Genomic DNA, 21,485 nt, shown 5'->3' with positions numbered 1-21,485 from the left:
ACTTTTAGGCCGTGCTGCGCTGTTCAAAATGATGGCGCTCCCGCGCCTCCTATATGTCTTTGAGAATGCGCCTGTCGTGATTCCGCCCTCCTACTTCCAGAAGATTACCGCGATGGTTACCACTCTACTTTGGGGTGGGCGTCCCCCGAGGATAGCGCACCTCAAACTGAAACGCGGCTGGTACGATGGTGGCATTGCGCTACCGAACGTACAGCTTTATTATTGGGCATCCCAACTTAAGGTACTTAACCAATGGATCCATGCACCACACACTGACCCGGCGTACATGGCGGACAGGGCCCAACTCGGGACACAGAGTCTTCTGGCCCCCCTCTATAACCACAGTCTACTCGAGAACCTGATTGGCCCCACTAAACACACGATCACCCTATGGTACAGGGCACTCACCAAGCTACAGTGGAAGGGAGTCATTACGAAGCTTACCCCGCTTTGGGACACTAAAAAGCTGGGCTGCCTGAGGACCAGCAAAGGGTTCACCCAATGGGACAACATAGGCATTTCTACAGTGGGGGACCTCTGGACGTCCACTGGGGTGATATCCTTCGAGCAACTTCAACAACAATATGAGCTGGGCCCCACGGAAACATATAGGTACGTCCAAATCAGGCACGCTCTCCTGGCGGTGTTGGAGCCGGGAACCACAATCCCGGAATCCTCGCTCCTAGAAGACCGGCTCCTCACGGAATACATGCAAACGAAAGCCACCTCACTCACCTACCGTAAATTGCTGAACAATCTCTCTGACCCCCTACAGACCCTGCGAGAAAAATGGGAGGATGAGTTGGGCGCTATGGATGAGACGGACTGGAACGCTGCTGTGGCATCCCCGAGAGAGGCTGGGGTTTCCGCAAGGTTCAGACTCATACAATTGAAAATACTGCACAGAACGTATTACACGAGGACCACCCTACACAAAATGCACAGGGCTGACTCCCCTCGTTGTCTTAGAGGATGTGGGGAGGATGGCACACTACTGCACACGTTGTGGGGCTGCCCTCTCATTGCCCGATACTGGCAACAGGTCATGCGCACGATTTCCCAGGCCCTTGGCACCTCCCTCACACCCGAACCGCGCCTCTGTCTTTTGAATGTTTGGGAGGGCACTGATCTTAACCTCAGACAACAGCAGTGGGTTACAATTGGAACAATGATGGCTAAGCGTGATATGGCACAGAGGTGGGGGGTGGCTGAGTTACCTACTTTGTCGCTTTGGTGTCAAAATATGGACAAACTGATGTTAACTGAACGTACTGTCTACAAAGTGAGAGCGAACCCAAGGAAATGGAACAGGGTGTGGGAGGCCTGGAATAGATATAGAGGGGACCTGTGCGACCCGCTTCAGGAGGCTGAAGACGAAGACTCGGAAGATGAGGAGGAGATGATTGGCTAACCTGTGGGCTGCCACGGGGCAAGACTAATACTGTACTCATATCATGGGAACTCCTGCTCACGTTCTGCGGGGGGTGGAGGGGTTAGGCCTGGGTGGGGGGTCGGTATGTTCTACTAGCGTCTTTGTTCTATATTGCTTCGCATCTAAGCACTATTATTGAGCCACTTTGTTTGGTTTGTTTTTCAACGTTTTATACATGAAACAGTTAACAAAAGTGCTATTTTATAAAAAAAGGAAAAAAAAAAAAAAAAAAGTAAAACTTCATGACTCCGATGCTTCTCTCCTAATGGTCTGCCGTATCATCCTCATCCTTTGCTGCCGGACCGGAGGGTTGTCGGCTAAATAGCTGTGTATTACTACGGGACATCCTGTTCCTTTCTCCTGTCATGAGTACTGTGTAATTGTCTTGCTGTAAAATGGATGATGAACATCAATAAAAGTTTTTACACCAAAAAAAAATAAAAAAATAAAAAAATAAAAAATCTGTATTCATCTAGAGACTATGTTGCAGAAACACTGGTTTGTGCTAGTTTAACCATTCCCTAAACTACACTGACATCCCGAAAAGAAGCACAGATTATCTGTAGGGGCAGGCTTGCCATTTGGACAGGAGATGCAACTTTGGGGGGAGCTGCTTTTAAGTCTGGATGGGCGACCAAAATCGACTTACGAAAGCATCAATTGCCCTTTTCTTGTAACACCCAGTTGTTCCTTTCACAAGGTATTTCATAAGATTTTGTGGGGCCTGGATCTCATAGGAAGTCACCTCTTTCTTAATTAACTTAGTAAACAAGCACTGGCGTTGCCAATAGGTCTCGCAGTAGGAAAGTTGGAGCTATTGGTTTTGTAAATGACAAAGCCCTTTATGTTTTTAAAATGAAAACAAAAATATAAGGCATTGTTATTTGCAATTGTAATAGCTCCAACTTTCCTACTGCGAGACCTATTGGCAACGCCAGTGCTTGTATACTGTAGTGGCTCTTGTGTACAGGACACTCTCCTAAAAAGCTAAACGACCGATCTTCATTCTAAGAAAAGGCACCAAATTATAGTTATGGAACTACTCCATTTAAAATTGGTGGACTCACTGAATCTACGGAGGGTCCATGGAGTGCTGGCGCGTGCGCATCTCCTTTTGGAACAAGCAGTGATTCTATCCCTAGACGCCAAAATGGCTTTCGACCTGGTGGAATGGGAATATCTGTTTGAAGTCCTTGTACGCATGGGCTTTGGACCGAAATTTCTTGCTTGGGTACGGTTACTATACACGTCACCGGTGGCACAGGTGGTTGCAAATGGTCACATTTCGCCAACGTTCCCATTGGGGCGCGGGACTAGACAGGGGTGCCCGTTATCGCCCCTACTTTTTGCACTGGTGCTGGAGCCGCTGGCCATCATGCTCAGAGCGACACCACTGTTCCGGGGCATCACTTGGGAGGAAGGTTGGGAAGATAAAGTCTCCCTATATGCGGATGACATGCTGATTTACATGGTTAACCCTAACGACGGAATCCCTGCCCTGTTGAATCTTTGCGATGAGCACGGAAAATCGTCAAGATACACCCTGAACTGGTCCAAGTCGATAGTGTACGTGCTTAGCGGCCCAGAACCAGTGTTACAAGACGACTGCCCCCTGACGTTGACAACCACCTCCTTTAAATACCTGGGTATTTTCATCACTAACAATGCCGCAGACTTCTATGCCGAAAATCTGATGCCACCTCTGGTCCGCCTGCGTGCGGATGTTAAATATTGGGCGACCTTGCCATTGACCCTCCTTGGGAGGGCGGCATTATATAAAATGATGGCTCTTCCCAGATTTCTCTATGTGCTTGAAAATACCCCTTATATGGTGGCACCGCGTTACCTTAAACAAGTCGCTGCACTGGTCTCCAACTTACTGTGGAGCAACGGTCCAGCTCGTATAGCGCACGACAAATTAGTGAAAAGCTGGTATGAAGGGGGGATCGCACTGCCCAATCTTCAATTGTACTATTGGGCGTCCCAACTTAAGATAATTAATCATTGGATCCACGTCCCACGAAGAGACCCCGCGTACAAGGCGGACTGGTCGCAGTTGGGGACGGACGGTATGCTCTCTGTGTTGTATAATTTATCACAAGTTAAAAATCTGCTCGGCCCGACACGTCATACGGCGGCCTTGTGGCATGCAGCACAATCTCGACTGGGTTAGAAGGGGAAAATTATCAGGATGACGCCATTGTGGGACACAAAATCGCTGGGAAACTTAAGGTCATGTAAGGGGTTCGCACAATGGGACCGCATAGGAATTTCCACGGTGGGGGACCTTTGGGACAAAGACACGGTAATTGCGTTCCCACAGCTCCAGCAGCAATATGGGCTGGGCCCCACTGAAACATTCAGATATGTGCAGATACGACACGCACTACTACAAGCGATCCCACCTGACACCACACTCCCTGAGTCATCACCACTAGAGGATAGACTACTGACGGATTTTATGGAACAAAGGGCAACCTCTCTCACATACAAAAAGCTGGTTAACAACCTGACAGACCCCACACGGAACCTTAGAGAGAAATGGGTTGGGGAAATAGGTGAAGTGGACGAATCAGAGTGGAACGAGGCACTTGCATCACCAAGGGAAGTAGGTATCTCGGCTAGGTTCAGGTTAGTGCAACTCAATATATTACATCGCACTTACTACACCAGAACACTACTTCACAAGATACAGAGGGCGCCACACCCCTTCTGCCTCAGAGGTTGCGGGGAGGAAGGGACTCTGTTCCACACACTATGGGAATGCACACAGATCCAAGAATTTTGGAAGCAAATTATGCGCACAGTCTCCCAGGCCATTGGACTCTCAATCCTGCCTGAACCCCGTAAGTGCCTATTGAACATTTGGGACCCTAATGACCTGGACAGATATGGACTGCTATGGGTCACATTGGCTGTGACAGTGGCCAAGCGAGACATTGCACAAAAATGGGGTGCCCCGGAATTGCCTACGGCGGCTGGGTGGATCAGGAATATGGACCTGCTGATGGTGAAGGAAAGGGCGGTCTACGTGCTACGTGCCTGCCCCCGTAAATGGAATAAGGTCTGGACACCCTGGAACAAATACAGGGGAGAACCATGTGAACCTTTGCCAGAAGACGACGACTTGGATTCAGAGGAGTAGGAGGACTAGGGAGGGCAGGCATAAATGGTGAGCTCTTGTTAATGCTGGGGTGACGCATGAGTGTGATAATACCTTTGATGATGTTCTGTTTATGTGCAGTGGCCAATGACTGGAATTGTGCGGGTGGTGCCTACTGATAAGTGATGACACTAATTGGGTTTTATTGTTTTATAGTTAATTTTTGCTAAGAACAGATAAATGTGCTGAAGGTAGACAGATCACAGAATGAACAACGGGTTAGTTCTTTGTTAGCTACAATCTGTGCGAAATGGTCACTGGCGACACTCATCCATGTCTCTGGTACGACAACACTTGCCAAGTGCCAGAATGTGCTTTGCTTTATCCGTTTCTTTTGACAGTAACCGATGGAAATATGATAATGTCCTCTGAATGTGATATTGTGAATATATCTTCTGCCTTCATGTTAATAAAGATTTAAAAAAAAAAATTGGTGGACTTTCCTTCAACATTTCGGTGTTACTTGCACAAAATATTGTGTAATGGAAAACCCTTGGTAAATGATTTTCCTTTGTATCTAGTTGTTCAAATGTTGCTGAAAACGTTTCAGATGACCACTAGCCAGGGGGCTCTAGAGTGGGCCAAGAGGATCTGGTAGTCTGGTCTTTACTCAACAAGATGTCACTTATGTTGCCCCTTTTCCATCCCTTTTGATGCAGCAAAAAGAGCAAAAAGCTTCATCCCAGAACAATATGCATTGACACATCAGGCTCCTGAAGGACTAAGATTTATAGGATGTGACTTGTTTGGGGACATGCCAATGCCACGGTAAATGCCAGACATTTGAGTGCCAAGCATCTTTCCTAATGTAGATAAATAAGGTGTGGCAAGCATTGCAATAAGATAATTCTGGATTCACTTAAAACTTCCTCATCTGTGGTTGTTTTATTAATTTATTTATTTTTTACAACTTGTTAACGAAGGTATGGAAGATGCAACAGTAAGGGATTACTTGGCTTCCCTTCCTGTATTTTTTAGGAATTCAAATGGGCCTTCCCTTTTTTAAACTCTTGATTTCACTGCAGTAGAAAGGTCTGGTTTGTAGGTTCCTTTCGTTCCTTGCATTATTGTATGATAGCACCTCATTTTGCATGTGTCTCAGTTGAGAGCTCTACGGCTCGGGCACAAGCACAGTTGGAATCTAAAATATTTAAGATTGAGGATTGTTTTTCTAGTGTGGATGACTATCCACAAGGGACACTGGGATGCTGGCTTTGTCCATCAGACCCACCATGCACACTATTTGCTAAAGTAATTTTATGGGTGAAACCATTTTTTGGCAAAGGCTTAAACCATATTCCACTAAAATCAATAAATGCAGCTGTCTATTTTCTTTCCTCCTTGCATATCTTAGGCAGAGCAAAATATACATAAGCAAGACCAGAAGACAGTGTTCAGTCATTACACAAATGGTCTGATGAGTTTACAATAGACATTTAACTCTTTGTTGCGTATGGTAGTGCAGCTGTAAGAAGCATACTTCAGGTGAAGAGTGATTAGTATCAGGAATGCTATGAAGCAGCAAATATTTCGCCTGAGGGAACTTTAGCTCATTAGGCAAGGGACAAACATGTGACCGATACTTTTTTTTAGGGGATTCCCTCTGCAGGAGATATGTTGAGTAAACACTTGACCTTCTCACAGGGAATATTTTCAACTGTTAAAAACGATTTGCAGCATGTGCTACTGGAGATCACATGCTGTGCACACTTCTGCCATCAATTATTAGGCTCATACATTGCAAGTTGTTTTTCTTCGACTGAATAGTTACGCTGTAGAGCTGCACTAGGTCACAAAACTCCACCTTAGATTGTTTTTCCCCCTTTGGATTTAGAAGTCTTGTCAATTGCTTAGCTATTGCTTTGTACCAAAATACAGATTTTAACGCTATTGGCCTGGAGCACCAATCTTTCATGACAACGAGTACATCATGTAAATGTCGACTGTTTTGGAACAAAATCCTCTGATGAGTCGAGGGCCTGATCATTTTGGAATGACTCATTTTGGGGCAGGGTATGTAAATACACCATTTAAATTCTTCCCCGTTTGTATATATAAATTCTCATGGAGGGGGTGAGCATCAGGTCTGTAACCTCTCTCTGACGAGGGACCCAAGATCACTTTTTTGCTGTGTTACACCTTCTATTCAAAGAGATAACATGGCACCTACAGGATAGAAGATGGGTGCACTACACAGTGATGTAGCACCAGGACACAACAGTCACCATAGGCAGCCAAAGACTTTAGGGGCAATTGACTTTGATGATGAAAGCGGCCAGCCCTCAGGTAGCCCAAAAGCCCTATAGGACTTGAGTCCTTCTTGCATGTCCTCTAACAACTCCAACTTTTGAGACCAAGATTCTCAAGGACCCTCCATGAAACTTGCACCCAGGACTAGGACCACACTATGGTTTCGGTAGTATTGTATTGTATTGTGACCCTGAGGTCAAGAACACCACCCAGTGCCTTAGACAGACACTCTCCCTCCATACACCGAGATTTTTCCCTCTGGGATTCTACCTCAAATGGAGCCTCAGTTGCATGGCAAGGAATGGCCCTGAGAGCGCTTGTCTTAGCCAATAAACCTCCAATGAAAAAGGCTGAACGGCCTGTATTGCCTACTGCAGTCTCGACCATTTGGTACCAAAAGACATCTTAAATGCCAGAGGAATCTCGAAGACAAAATAGGGCTGACCCTATTCCAGCTGCAAGTCTTTGTCACAGAGATCAACTCTGAAGTCGAGGTAACCCTCAACTGCAAGCACTCCATAACCTTTCGAAGAGGATATTGAGCAGCCTGACACTAGGGAGAGCAGTATCTTTACTGACCCGAAAATCTGCCATTTTGTTGCTCGGCCACCCCACATCACACTGCCTTTGCAAAAAAATGTAATTTTAATTTTGAGGAGGCTATCTCAGACGAGCTCAAGGCCTACCCTACTGTCAAAAAAGAAAAAGGCAGACCACTCCCCCACCACCACTAATACCACAAATGTTCCCAGCACACACTTTTCATTCAGATTCTGAGCAGGACCTCTTTGCACACCCCATGCCATGGTACCAAAAGCTTGCCCTGCTCTCCAAATATGATGGGCACCAATGCAAATAGACAGAGGAGTTGCTCAAGCACCTCGCTGGGGCTTGTAAGAAAAGGGTAAAGGAAGTTGTGCAGGAAGGGAAAATAATTTCTGATAGATGCGTCTAACCGTAGATTCTTCACCTTGTGAATTCCCCCAGGCGTGAGACAGGATGGAGAGAATGTTGAAAGTCATTCCCATGCGCATTCGTAAGTGGCGTCCTGCTGCTCTGCATTGGATCCGTCCAGATGAGTGGTTGGAGCTTCTGCGCCACGTCCTCATGCTGACGTAATTTCCAATAGTTCCACTAATTCCAATGTGGGTCCAGAGCTCCATCGAACCCTGTCAGTTTGGCAGTGTTATTTCCCTCAAATTTACCAAGTGTGCTACAGACATGTCCCATCCGAAACCCACAGGGTATAAACCCTACAAGAACTGCAACACCAAGATGTCTGTTACAGACAATCACTATGACTGTCTCTGCTGCTTCGACTCCAGGCATGACTCTGCATCATGAGAATGCTGCACAAAGATGAATAATGTGGTCATCTACAAACCCAAACGTGCCATCACAGAACTTTGGAAGAAGCTGAAGATGGCTTCATACCGGTCGAGGTTGACGGCACAAATGTCCCCAGGCTCAGTTTCACGTCCATCCATCTTTGACGTCCAAGAGTTTAGGTAAGTTCAAGAAGTCAAAAAAGCACATTAAATCGAAGCAGGCGTCTCCTTTGTCCTCCACTCACACCTTTCAGAGTCTCGCAACACCCAGGGTACTTCCAGGCCACGCCATCATTACCCCCCCACCCCCACTCGGAATCTGTTCCCTAATTGATCTGAACATCCCCCGCCCATCGGCAATGACTCAGCAACTCTATGAGTTTAAGCTGGCGTTGGAAAAAAAATGTGGTACCTAACTTGATCCCTCTTGAGCTCCTTTAGGCCCTAAGCATCCGAGCTGGTCTCCAATTGGGTTACTGCAGGTGGATCTGTCCCCGGTACTGACCTTGCCTCTCGACCTCGCTTCGAGGCTGGCTCCCATCCCTTAGCCCAACTCCACTGACTCGAGCTGTGGCGCCACAACCGGTGCCTGGGCCTTGACACCATGTGTCCTTGGTATGTGATTGTTTTGTTGTAAAGAAGGAACATGAACTAATGACAGGACTTTGTACTGTTAATAGGGGAATATACAGTTCCCTATGTAAATAGAGATATATATATATATATATATATATATATCAGGAACACTCCAAACTCACCATACAAGAAAGGCACTGACTCCGTGAAATTTTGAATTCCAAATAAGTTTTAATCACTTATTGGCTGCTTGACGCGTTTCGGCGGTAAGCACCCGCCTTATATATATCTTTTCCTCCTTGCCATTTTTTCTACTTTATCGTTGCATTGTTCTTTACCCAGGTATAGGAGGGTAATTTGTGTAAACCCCTACTTATTTGAATATAGTGGGTCTTGACACCGGTCCTGGCATCACCAACAATGGAAACCGCACCCACCACCGCCAAATGACTCTACTGTTCTCCTACTCTGACACAGAAACCTCCCAAACTCATGCTGGTGGTGATCTTCTTTATGATGACGGAAACCTACTCCTGGATTTGCAGGATGCCAGTGGGCTGGGCACCTCCCCAGACATTTCTTTCCTACACTGTGGCTACAGAGGAGTCTTCCTCCTTCACAACAGTTATTAGGAGAATGGCAGTTTTGGATCTCACCATACCCACAACAGAGATGAAGACACATTTTTAACGGAGATGCTCACCCCATGCCAAATAAACCAAGAACCTTTGATTTTTCTTCAGTGAATCCCATACTGATGTGCTGGTGGGCATTTAGATGAATCTAGTATCTTGCTCCTCAGTTAATAGGCAAGTGCAAGGAGGCATATGCCTGCTCCCAGGGATCTGCATTTTCTACTTCAACAACACACTTCAGAGAGCTTGGTAGTACAGGCATCCATGAGTCACCTTAACCCTAATGCATTTCCTTCAACCCCTCCTGACAGAGTAAAAACGCATAGAGACATTCGCCAAGCTTATGTTTTCCTCCGCCAGCCTTGCCTTCAGGTCCATCAATACTAATTGGCTCCTAAAACCAAACCAGAATCTATGGTCTCCACCCACAGGAACTAAATGTGGAACAATATGTGGAAATTAGGATTCGTTCATGATTGATATTTTTAAGTGAAGGAGGGAATATGGACCCTTTGAAGACTGAGCAGTTGGAATCTAACAAAGGAATACAGTTTCCCCTCGATTAAGGGCATACTTGTGTGTGTTCTGATGTATTCAACCCAGTCAGAATTACATTCGCCCAAATCACTACTTACTTACTTAGTCCAAAAACACCAAGGCCTAATGACGACTTTCAAGTCGAAAATTTTATTTTTTCAAATTTATTTCAATTTTCATAAACATTGTATACATATTTCACCATTTTCATCATATTTGCTACATATCACCAGCATTTAAGTGGTACATAGCGTTATGGTATTTGTGTAGCCTACTAGTTTACATTGCTCAAAATACTGCTCCTTTGCTGTGTAAGTACCCATGTATTATTTATTCATATTTGTTACCATGTAACATCAGCTTCTATGTTGATACATTGCACATCTCGTTCTGTGGTTAATAGTGTAACTACATTTGAACAAAACAATTTAATAGCTCAGGATCTTGGATTGCTGAGTGATGTTGAATCTTCATCAGGCTGGCCCCGGGCCAGAGGGCATAGGTGACTTTGGTATGTATAGAGTATTTCGAAGGTGTGAGGTCCTATTAGAAGAACAACCTAATGCCATTTGAGTGAGAAATCATGTATTATTTTGGACCCCGAATGGTCGCCTTCTCTGATAAATGAAAGAAGGATTTTGCTGCCTGGCCAATGGTTTCTTCTTTACGATTTTGGACTCCTCCACTTTAGGCCTCTGCCCATTTCAACTGCACAGTACGAAGAGCCCTGCATGTGCTCCACCATAGCCAGTACTGTTTTGAAGCATCAAGTTTATAAACTTTGTGTCTGCCTGTTTTCTTTGGGGGTGAGAAAACTGTCCAGTAAGTACCCATCTGGATCTTCAAGTCGGATGTGCTAAAGATATCTATATGTGGTCACCGAGCATGTCTTTAAATGCTCAAACCTTTCCTAGCTAACTGATCTGAGGTGCAGGATTTCCCAAGAGCACACTGTTTGGTAGAGTATGGGAGCCAAATGTGTTTACGAGAAAGCTTATATTCTTTCAGAAACACAGATTTCCAAGATTGCGCAACTGTCCCTCATGAAATTCCTGAAAACCTTCTCAAACATTCATTGCTGTATTGCATTTGTAAATTATGATCTTTATTTGATAGTTGTAATATACTGTATATATGTGTGGGCTATCTGAGTAGCGCGAACGTAGCCAAAAGACTACTGTGGAATACTGTGCCGGGTAAAAGGAAAAAAATGCAGACACAGAGAGATTATTAGATGGGCAGTTGGGTTCTGAGAGCAGAGGTAGACTGTTACTGCATTGTGATGTAGTGCTCTTTAAAAATGTGTGTCTTCATCTTCCCGCAAAATGCTTCAGAGTTGGAGCAGTCCCCAGTTGTAGATTTCTTTGTGTTGGTAACGTAAGAATGAACAGGAATAGTTTGTGTTGGCCGGTTTCTGCAGTAATGGCCAGCAGCATATCCACTTTATGTGGCCCATTATGTGAAGAAATAATCTTCTTGAAGGTTAAGAAGGCCCAAGAGAGAAATCATTGTTGTAATTGCTTATTATAAAGAAAAGTGGACAACTATTTTAAATGGTTGTGAGCAGCATCAGCTAAGATTGCCGACCACTATATCCCTCACACCATATACATTTACACATGAAATGTAAGAGGCAGCATATGATTATCATTTTTACTGGTTGTTTTGCCCATTTTTGATTACTTGTCATAGCATTGACATTCCTCCTCATTTATTTTTAACTTGCAGGTATCCTGGAGTTTTTCCACCATCAGCTGAAGGACATCGTCGAGTATGCAGAACTCAAGACTGTGTGTTTTCAGAATCTTCGAGAAGTTGGGAACGCTATACTTTTCTGCCTCCTTATAGAACAGAGTCTGGTAGGCAGTCACTTTATTTTCATGTAACTTTAAAACATCATACTCTCTAGCTCTTGCAGTGAGATAAAAGGCATTTAAAATGTCTGCTCTTCTCTCTAACCAGCCATGTCCCTAGTAACTAGCTAGTTCAGTCATGCCAAAGTGTCCATGCCACAAAAGTAAAACTTTAGAACTAAAAAGTCATACAGGCTTACAATATTAGCATTCCAGCATGGAGCCCTGGATAGAGCCATACTTTGTATATTGTTTGTCGTCGATCTGCATGGCCTCTAAACATTTTGGGCTATGTTGAATTATGTGTACCCGGTATTCGACTTACCGTAGCTGGACTCGAGGCCAGTTGCCTGACTGTCAAAGGGCAGATCTCCTTTTAATCTTGTGTGTGAACGCCACATCTCTGCTGTGCCAGTTAAAATGGACAGAATTCAGACTATCAGTGTGTTGCACCATGGTCTGAGCCACACAGTTATGAACTATATCCACTCTTGTGGGGAGCAATAATGCTCCCCTCTCCCACTATCATTGCTGTGTGTCTGTGCTCTGAGGGACCTCTGAGCTGTCTTTATGGTATGTTTGTCTTTCGTGGAGCATTGTCCGTAGTACAAAAACTGTAATAGTTCATAAAGTGTATGTAGTGCAGTGCCCCATTTGTTTGTGGAACACACCAGGCAAATCATGGACATCCTACAACTCTTTCTCAATTGCCAATTATCAAACAGCCACAAAAGTATGCTCTTGGCACCTTGCACTGTAATGTTGTTCATGATAGGCCTATTCTTATGGTCTTGAGGCAGTTGTGGTTCCAGCAGTCTTCAGTTTGGCTATTGTTATTTGTTATTTAGCACTGGCCTCACAGGACCAAAAGCACGCTAAAACTGAACAACCAAGTGCTTCCTTTTTATATTCGTCTCTCAAGTTAGAAAAGGTGAGCAGTTAAGGATTAGTCTACGAAGTGGATGAGGAAAGAACTTCCAATACACAATTAATAGCATTAAGTAACTTCCGAAATTACCATGTGTGAAGCAAGAAAGAATAGTTCCCAATTAGCATCACCATAGCAAAAGAAGTCAACCACAGAACTCTGCCAAATACATAAAGCGTTGTTGTCCCCAGCCAACCATCTAGAATTCAACATCCATGACAGACCTTCATGACAAACCCAAGACTTTCTTCATCAACAAAATCAAACATTTCACCTATCACATGTCTCTCCACAGATCGAGGAGTTTGATCAGTCATTAAACAACTGCAAACCCCATCCACCCACCCCCCCCTTTTCTGAGATTGCCACTGTAAATGAGATTAATGTATGCTAGTTTTACACCTCTTTCAACAAAAAAGTCTTCCCTATCTTCAGACATCTCCATTGTCAATATTATCATCTTTGGAAATATAACTCTGGTTTCTATTTTCACTGGGCTAAACAATGCCTCCATAGACTCTGGAATAATTCCCCAGATGCATAAACTATCATTATCTCTGTCCCAGAAACAACACTCTGACAGTCCAGATACGAGTCTAGTTATGGACCCATCTCCGCCTACTTTGTGTTGCTGTGGTACTCTATACTGTCTTCACTCATGATCTGTCCACTCACCATGTTTTCCTGAGCTACTAAATAGCTTTAAAGTGGCTTCAGGCCAAAACAAAAGTACTGAACATCAGGGAGGAACTCTGCAACATCTGCAATGAAAGTGTATCATGCTCTGATTCTGTTAGACCGCTCAGTTGCTTTTGGTGACATCAGCCATAAAGTACTTCTTAAAAGACTGGTAGAATCAGCCGATATTAATGAAATTGCTTTGTTATGGTTGGCATCCCCCCTTCTTAGCATGTCGCACCAAGTTAAACAGGATACCTTCCTGTCAAGTATTGCGACCATCAGAAGTGGGGTACCCCAAGATGACGACTTTGCACCATCTCTGTTCAGTGTCCACATGGGACTGTCCACTATCACTAGATTCTCCCAAGATTGGCTACCAAATGCACGCAGATGACATACATTAGCTTAAGCTTGACGATAATTTGAGGAACCCACAAAATGTATTCATTTTCTGTCCTTTGTTCATCATTGGATGCAGAAAAATCTATTTTGCTTGAAAGGTGAAATAAATTACATTTTGCAAAAAAAAAAAATTATTGCAAACTTACTCAATTACTTTATTTTTTCCTTCCCTATGTGTTTCCAGCCTCCGCCAACTCCCTTCAACATTAAAAAAAGATTGTAAGCTGGGTGTACTGTTTGAATGCAATTTTACTTTTAACCCACCAACAATTGCTGGGTACAAAATAGCCTTCTGCTACTTGCACTTGCTTTGAGGAATCTTTCCTTTCCTCCTCCTATAACAAAAAACACCTAATACTTGATCTGGTCATGTCCCGCTTAAATTATTCCAACTGTCTGTACATTGATCTCCCAAACAAATTACTTGTAAGTCTCTGACGCCTGAACCAGGCTATTGACCTGTTTAGCCTAAAAAGCTCCATAATCATATTATCATATTACACCAGTACTGAAGTTACTGCTTTGGCTCCTCGTTAAAGCAATAATAGATTCAAGGCCCTTGCCTCACCTTAAAAGCTTCACCTTATTGGTGAGCTACCTCTCTAAACTGTTCGTCTCACACTCTCCATTCAGAGTCCTACAGTACACCAATCGTATTCTATTTATCCTCCATTCACATTCAAATTACACTCTACGAGAAATTTGTCAGAAGATTCCTTGATGTTCAAGACTCTTCCCTATGAAACTGTCGAATGACACCCCTGAAACTAAAACATTATTTTAGTTAAACAGATCCCTAAAACCCCATTTGTTCAACCTGGTGCGTGGGTGAACGGTTATCCTTATGCTAGCTACCTGACCAACATTGCCTTACCAATCAGATGCCTAAAACTGGCCATAGTCTGCAAAATCTCAGACCCACTGAACATTGTAAAACCATTCAAGGCTTTTTGTTATATCTCCGCCTTTGGTTAAAGGATTTTTCAAGTAGTTGCTTTCACTGCAATGACAGCTACTCTATTCCTCTACCATTGAGACCTTATACTAGCTCTATTTTGCTATCTCCTTCCTAAAGGGCTCTGAGGCTCCCGCATAGTAGTAAGGAACCCTTTACAAAACCCATAAATATAATAATATCCAATCAGCACAGCATCTTTTAAGAAGAAACAAAATGACACTAATTTACATATATGTATATACATAGGTTACAGACAGGGTACACACAGAAAAGCAGAAGGTGCAAGCTCCTTCAATGACTGATATAACTCCCAAATGTTGTTATATCTCTTCTGTACTAAGAGCTAGATAGTCTCTAACATTATCCCTTGGCCAATGTTATTTTTTAGGCCTGAAGACGGGTTAGGTTGGGGATTTCTGGATGTACTTGGTTCGCTGGTCTTATAGGGGAGGATTCCTCCCTTTAGGAATTCAGGTTTCAGCCAGGAATACAGATGCAATGAGTGTGGACCCAAATCTGATGCTGGTCCATCCTTGGGTACCACACTATACAGATGCTCAGTTTGTAGGTAGTACAATTAAATGAGTGCTGCTAGAAATCTTGTTTGCAAAAACCACCAGATACAATAAAGACTGTTTCCCACTGAAGACAGTTCTGCTCTTCTGAAGATTGGGTAATTACATCAGTAATGACTCATGGCCCTCTCACCGTTGTTTGTTAGACACACCATTCCACAGTTGCTGGAGTTTTAGACCAAATTAGCATCCAACTGGTTGAGATGTATATAAAGATAGAGATGTAGTAGTGGTCAGCACTCACTAGAGAGAGCCTGTAGTGCTACAACTTTAACAACCTCTATCTCAGGATTTTCAGTTTGCTATCTGTATTGTCCAGAGGCCAGTGGTACCTGCTGTGGTCAGTGGCTTCTCCAGTTCCCACTAGAATCTGGACATTTTGTGGTTTTAATTATATTAAGTGCATTTTCTTTAAACAATATGAGCTAGGAGGATAGTTCAAATGCTTCTGGAATCTGGACACATTATTCAGCCAACAGAGGAGGATCTAATGCTGAAGGCAGATTTCCTCCTTTTACTTTTGAGTCTTGGGAGGAGGGATACAGGCACCCAAAAGGCATGTGATGAGTAAGGGACAGTGCAGCTTCACTAACTCTTTCGATGATCGATGAGAATGCAGCTCCAGACCCCGCATGACGCCTGCAGGCCAGCTATCCTACGTGAATCTCTTGGCTCCTGTACAATTTCTATTTAAAGTTCAAACACTCCTCCAGTTCTGGAGAATTGGTTCCTCCCATTTGTGGTTGTGTTTTCACAGGCTTTGCATCCTCGAGTCACAGGCCAGGCCTGTTAGGCTTGGTCCCAGATGTTAGCATGAGAGAATATCTCACATAGAAATATTGCATAGCAAAAATATTTTATTATAACTATTGTTTACAAAAATATTGACGCTCCAGGTGATTTTGGGTGTTGCACTTAGACCAGAATCCTGCATTTTTCTGGTTCCCTGGAGAACCAATAACAACCCAAGAAATAGCAGATAGGCTGGTTTCACTAAGTCAGGGATCTGTTTACTGTGAACAGACATATGGTATTCCGACCTACCTCTGCCCACAGTTCACATTAAGTTTGAGCAGAAGCATGAAGAGGAATATGTTGACATAGCCAAGCTCCTCAAAGGAAATCCACATCTGGTGCAGGATTTACACTGTCCAAATGGACTCCACCACTCACCAAGGCACTTGCACCCTAAGAAAGTGTGTTGTACGGAGGAGCTTCGCGGGCGACCAAGATGGCCGCGTAAGCTCGGAGCTCCGTGGACCGTCCGATCCACCGCAACTATCCTGCCTAGAATCCTGGTCCACGTTGGTGGCACTGTAATGCTGACGGCCTGCTGAGGCGGGGACTGCAATCTGTTCCCAAATCGGTGACTCCTGAGCGAAGTTACGTCGAGCTGAACTCCGCTCCGTAACGGTGCCGTTGTCCATCCGGACTTCGTCACTTCGCCACTTCGCTCGACCGTACTACACGGGCCTTGCCTGCCATCTCCTTGGTGAAGACGCAGTGCTCTAGCCTTGCCCTCGTCGACCTGATTGTTATTTTCTGATCTGATTGTCTCCTGGCTGTGGACCCTGACCTGCGGCCATCGGTCCTTTGTTCTCGGGGACCCAACATGGCGGGCAGAGGCGATCCGGAGAGGGCATCGAATAAAGGTGGTCGGGGCAAACCGCAGACGCAGAACAACCGCATGGAGCGGTATGTTAATCTCAAGTCGCCACCTACGTCGGGAGCTGTCTCCAAGGGAACCCCAGTGACTGTCCCGCCGGATGGCTTGGATCCTACCCTTGTGGACATTATGGGTGCCATTACCAGCCTCCGTGCCGACGTACAACAGCAGCACGAGACTCTGTCCCATAAGGTGGATTCCATGGCCATCGATATTTCTCTAATCAGGACCGACTTGGGCAAGACGAACGACCGTGTGAGAGCGCTAGACATTAAGACCACTAGTCTGACCTCGGATGTCTCTGAACTACAAACGGAGGTCCGGAACCTGCGATCGACTGCCGATCTGTTCTCGAAGCGGCTGGAGGACTTTGAGGGGCGAGCCAGGCGGCAGAACGTCCGCATAGTGGGGGTTCCGGAAGGGTCCGAGGATGGCGCAGCGGATCTCTTTGTGGAAGAACTGGTTAAGACGCATCTGGCGCCCTCTGGACTGAGCAATTTCTTTTCGGTGGAACGTGCCCACCGTGTGCCCGGTGGTCCACCTAAAACGGGGGCGACGCCGCGACCTATTGTGGCGCGCCTTCTCAACTTCAGAGATCGAGATGCGATCCTCCAAGCGTCCAGATCGCACGGGCCACTGCAATATCAAAACGCGGAGGTGCATTTTTACCCGGATTTCACCAGGCTGGTGCAACGCCAAAGGCTGAGCTACGCGGGAGTCAAGAGACGCCTCAGAGACATGGGTCTCAAATACTCTATGCAATTTCCTGCGAAGCTCCGTGTGGAATTCAAGGGCCGTGCCTATTTTTTTGATTATCCGGATAATGTGAGCGAGTGGCTGGACACTGTAACACCAGAGCGGGATGAGCGTGAGGAAGATGTTGGAGGCGCCTCGGGCGGAGCGGAGCGGCAAGAATGAACTGGGAGCCGGGGCCACCCCTGCCTCGAATGACCGCCGGACTGCTGTTTTTGGTGTGATTAATCTCTCCTTTATTTTTATGGTGGGTGGCGGGACGATTCCACGGGGATTCCTTCCTCCTCTGGGTCTTCGGTAGAGTAGTTAATGGGGCGACAGGCACACTGCTGGTTGGGAGGGCTTTTTAGTCTAATGCAGGGGTGCAGGGTGGGGGGTTGGTTGGGTACAGTTTTGTTTTGTTTTGTGTTTCTCTTTTCTTCTCTCTTGTGGCATACGGACAATGACGATCCTGGACTTTTTTTGATGCAAGTGTCTTTGGGTGATGGGTGGGGCGGGCGGTGGAGGGATGAGGGGTAAGGTGTTGAAAATTCTTAGTTGGAATGTTAACGGGTTGGGTGATCGCATCAAGAGAGGGGTGGTTATTCAACTGGTTAAGCGGCATATGCCGGATGTTGTACTTCTTCAGGAGACGCACTTGGTGGGCAATGCCTGTAAAGCCCTTAATCGCAAAGGTTATAAAATGGTGGCGCATTCGGGGTTCTCTTCCGGCTCCAGGGGGGCGGGAATTCTTGTGCGTGCATCCCTTCCCCTAGAGATAGAGACCACCTTGATTGATGATAGGGGGAGGTACGCCGCCGTAGCCGGGAGATGGAAAGGGCGTTCCCTCACGTTGTTGTCTGTGTACGTCCCCCCAGGGCTTCAGTCTAGTACTTTTCATGACCTTGGTGGTGCCATCTTGTCTATGCCGACTGGTCGCTTGATTGTGGGGGGTGACCTTAATTCGGTTTGCTCTGGTCTCCTCGATCGCCAACCGCCTCGCGACCTACGTGGACCACAGATGTGGCTGCCGTCCTTTCTTGAGTCTACTGGGCTGGTGGACGCGTGGCGGCTCTTGCACCCCACGCTCCGTCAATTTTCTTTCCTGTCGGGCGCGCACGGGAGTCTCTCACGTATCGACTATGTCCTTACGCTGGCTTCAGACGCACTTGCCGTGTCTGAGGCCCGCTTTCTTGCCCGGGGCATTTCCGATCATTCCCCGTTATGGGTCTCCTTCGACTTTGGAGTGACTCTGTCGGAGCGCCCGGCAGCGGTCAATCCTTGGTATTTTCGTGATTTCAAGACCCGCTCCCTTCTGGCCAAATCTATTGACCTATATTTCTCCGAAAATGTGGGCTCGGTGGGGTCGGCCGTTACACTGTGGGAAGCTTTTAAGACGGTGCTCCGTGGCGAGGCCCAGGCACTCATCGCGGCCACCCGCCGTGACAGAGACTCGGATATGCTGGCCATTGAGCAGGAGGTGTTGCGCCTCGAGGCCCAGCTGCGTTCCGATCCGGACCCCCTGGCCCTCCACAATCTCTCGCTGAAACAAGCGGAGTACCACGCCCTGGCCACTAATGCCGCTCTTGTTCTCGCCAAGGAACAGCAAGGCCGCATCTACGATGTGGGCGATAAGGCCGGGAAGCTGTTGGCTTGGCTCGACAAAAGAGAGATGGCCAGCCGAGTGGTGCCGGAGCTCCTTGGAGACGACGGTACGATCCTTACGGATCCCAGCGCCATTGTTGACTCTTTCGCGGACTACTTTCGGGGAGTCTATGAGTCTGCCTCGGAGTTCTCGGAGGCGGACTCTACGACCTTCCTCTCTGATATCGACCTGCCCAGTCTTTCCGAGGAAGAAAGGGAGGACCTGGATAGGGACATCACCGCGGACGAGATTGACCTTGCGATCCGTTCACTTAATTCAGGCAAGGCCTCTGGGCCCAACGGTATACCAGTGGAACTATATAAAATCCGATCGGACGCTGTCTCCCCGCATCTCCGTAAGATGTTCCTTGAATCCTTTGAGAGAGGCTCCCTCCCCCTGGACCAAAGACTGGCTACCATCGTGGTCATCCACAAGGAAGGCAAACCACGGGACGTTCGTCGTTCTTACCGTCCTATTTCCCTCCTTAATGTGGAGCCTAAGGTCCTTGCCAAACTCTTGGCTAATCGGTTGATTGGAGTTATTGGCGATCTCGTGCACCCCGATCAATCTGGATTCATCCCCCACCGTAACACCGCCCTGAACTTGCGCCGCCTCCATGGGGTTATGGCCCGGGCCCACACTCTTAAGGACCCAGCGGTGTTGGCATCCCTGGATGCCACTATGGCCTTTGATTCGCTAGAATGGCCTTACTTGTGGGCGGTTCTGGCCAAATTCGGGTTCGGACCGGTCTTCGTTAGTTGGGTGAAACTCCTCTATGCGGACCCGATGGCCAATGTGGCAGTCAATGGTCGCCTGTCGGCGCCATTCCCCCTGCGTCGTGGCACCAGGCAGGGCTGCCCCTTGTCCCCCCTGTTGTTTGCCTTGGCTCTCGAACCCCTTGCGGCGCAGCTGCGTTCACATCCCGATTTGAGAGGTATCGAATGGGCTCCTGGCTTTGAGGACAGGGTCTCTTTATACGCTGATGACATACTGCTGTACATGTCTTCACCGGGTAGATCCCTTATTGTGGCCTGCGATGTCATCAAACTTTTTGGGCGGTACTCCGGCCTGGTTATTAACTGGGCCAAATCGTCCCTCTATGTCCTCAAGGGGGATACCCCGCGCCTCCCGAGGGGCTGCGGTATCCAGATTGCTTCGCGCGGTTTTAAATACCTGGGTATATACATATCCGGTAATGCCAAGCTCCGGTATGACAACAATCTGCTCCCTCCTCTTCAGCGGCTGCGACGTGACGTCGAAAGCTGGCGCCACCTGCCACTCTCCCTCCTGGGCCGCGCCGCCCTTTTTAAGATGATGGCTCTGCCCAGATTCCTCTATGCACTACAGAACACGCAAGACCCTGTCCCGGCCCGCTACTTCTGTGACATCGAAGGCCTTCTTCGCAATCTCCTCTGGGAGGGTCGCCCCCGTGTCGCCCTCCACAAACTCACGCTCCCTTGGTATGATAGGGGCATAGCCCTCCCCGATGTGCGCCGGTACTATTGGTCGTCGCAGCTAGCTGCCCTGAACCATGGGTTTTATGGCCCATTGGTGAGCCCTGGATACGCCATGGATAGATGGCTGATGGGCGGCGGAAATTATTACCGTGCCCTATATTCCAAATCCTTTGACCGCAAATTGACGGGCCCCACTCGTACGGCGGTTCGCATTTGGAAAGCGGTTACCAAGGCGCAGGGATGGCAGGGCAGGCTCACGAGGTTCACTCCCCTCTTTGACTCCGACGTCCTGGGTAGGCTGTGGCACACCAAAGGTTTTGACAAGTGGGACCTCATTGGCATCAGCAGGGTTGAGGACATGCTCTCTAGGGGTTTGATTAAGACCTTCCCCCAGTTACAGGCTGAGTACCAGCTGGGCGCGACGGAGTTCTTCCGTTATGCGCAGCTGAGACATGCGCTGCTTTCGGCCTCCCCGCCGGACGGTGCCATTCCTGAAAGTTCCCCGCTGGAGGATAGGATCCTGGATGGGCATATGCCAGACAGTGCAATTTCCCTTTCGTACAAGAAGTTGATAAATGCACGCACAGACCTCCTCCTTGGCTTGAGAGATCAGTGGGTGGCGGATGGCCTTGAATTGGACGACGAGGATTGGCAGAGTGCGGTTTCC

At 46.8% G+C, this 21,485-nt stretch overlaps 1 protein-coding gene across 2 annotated transcripts in view; it reads left to right on the top strand.

Annotated features, from left to right (window-relative positions):
- LOC147697124 (cytoplasmic FMR1-interacting protein 1) overlaps window positions 1-21,485 on the top strand; it is a 533,654-nt gene that overhangs the window by 437,845 nt on the left and 74,324 nt on the right. For both annotated transcript variants that reach the window (XM_086934191.1, XM_086934192.1), the window contains exon 26: window positions 11,650-11,780. In XM_086934191.1, the coding sequence (XP_086790317.1) occupies window positions 11,650-11,780 (131 nt within the window). The remainder of the gene's footprint in view (window positions 1-11,649; window positions 11,781-21,485) is intronic.

This window comes from Lissotriton vulgaris, chromosome 8, assembly GCF_964263255.1.
Source record: "Lissotriton vulgaris chromosome 8, aLisVul1.2, whole genome shotgun sequence".
NCBI lineage: Eukaryota > Metazoa > Chordata > Amphibia > Caudata > Salamandridae > Lissotriton > Lissotriton vulgaris.
The sequence above is the reverse complement of the archived record's forward strand: the minus strand, read 5'-3'. Positions and strand labels throughout refer to the sequence as shown.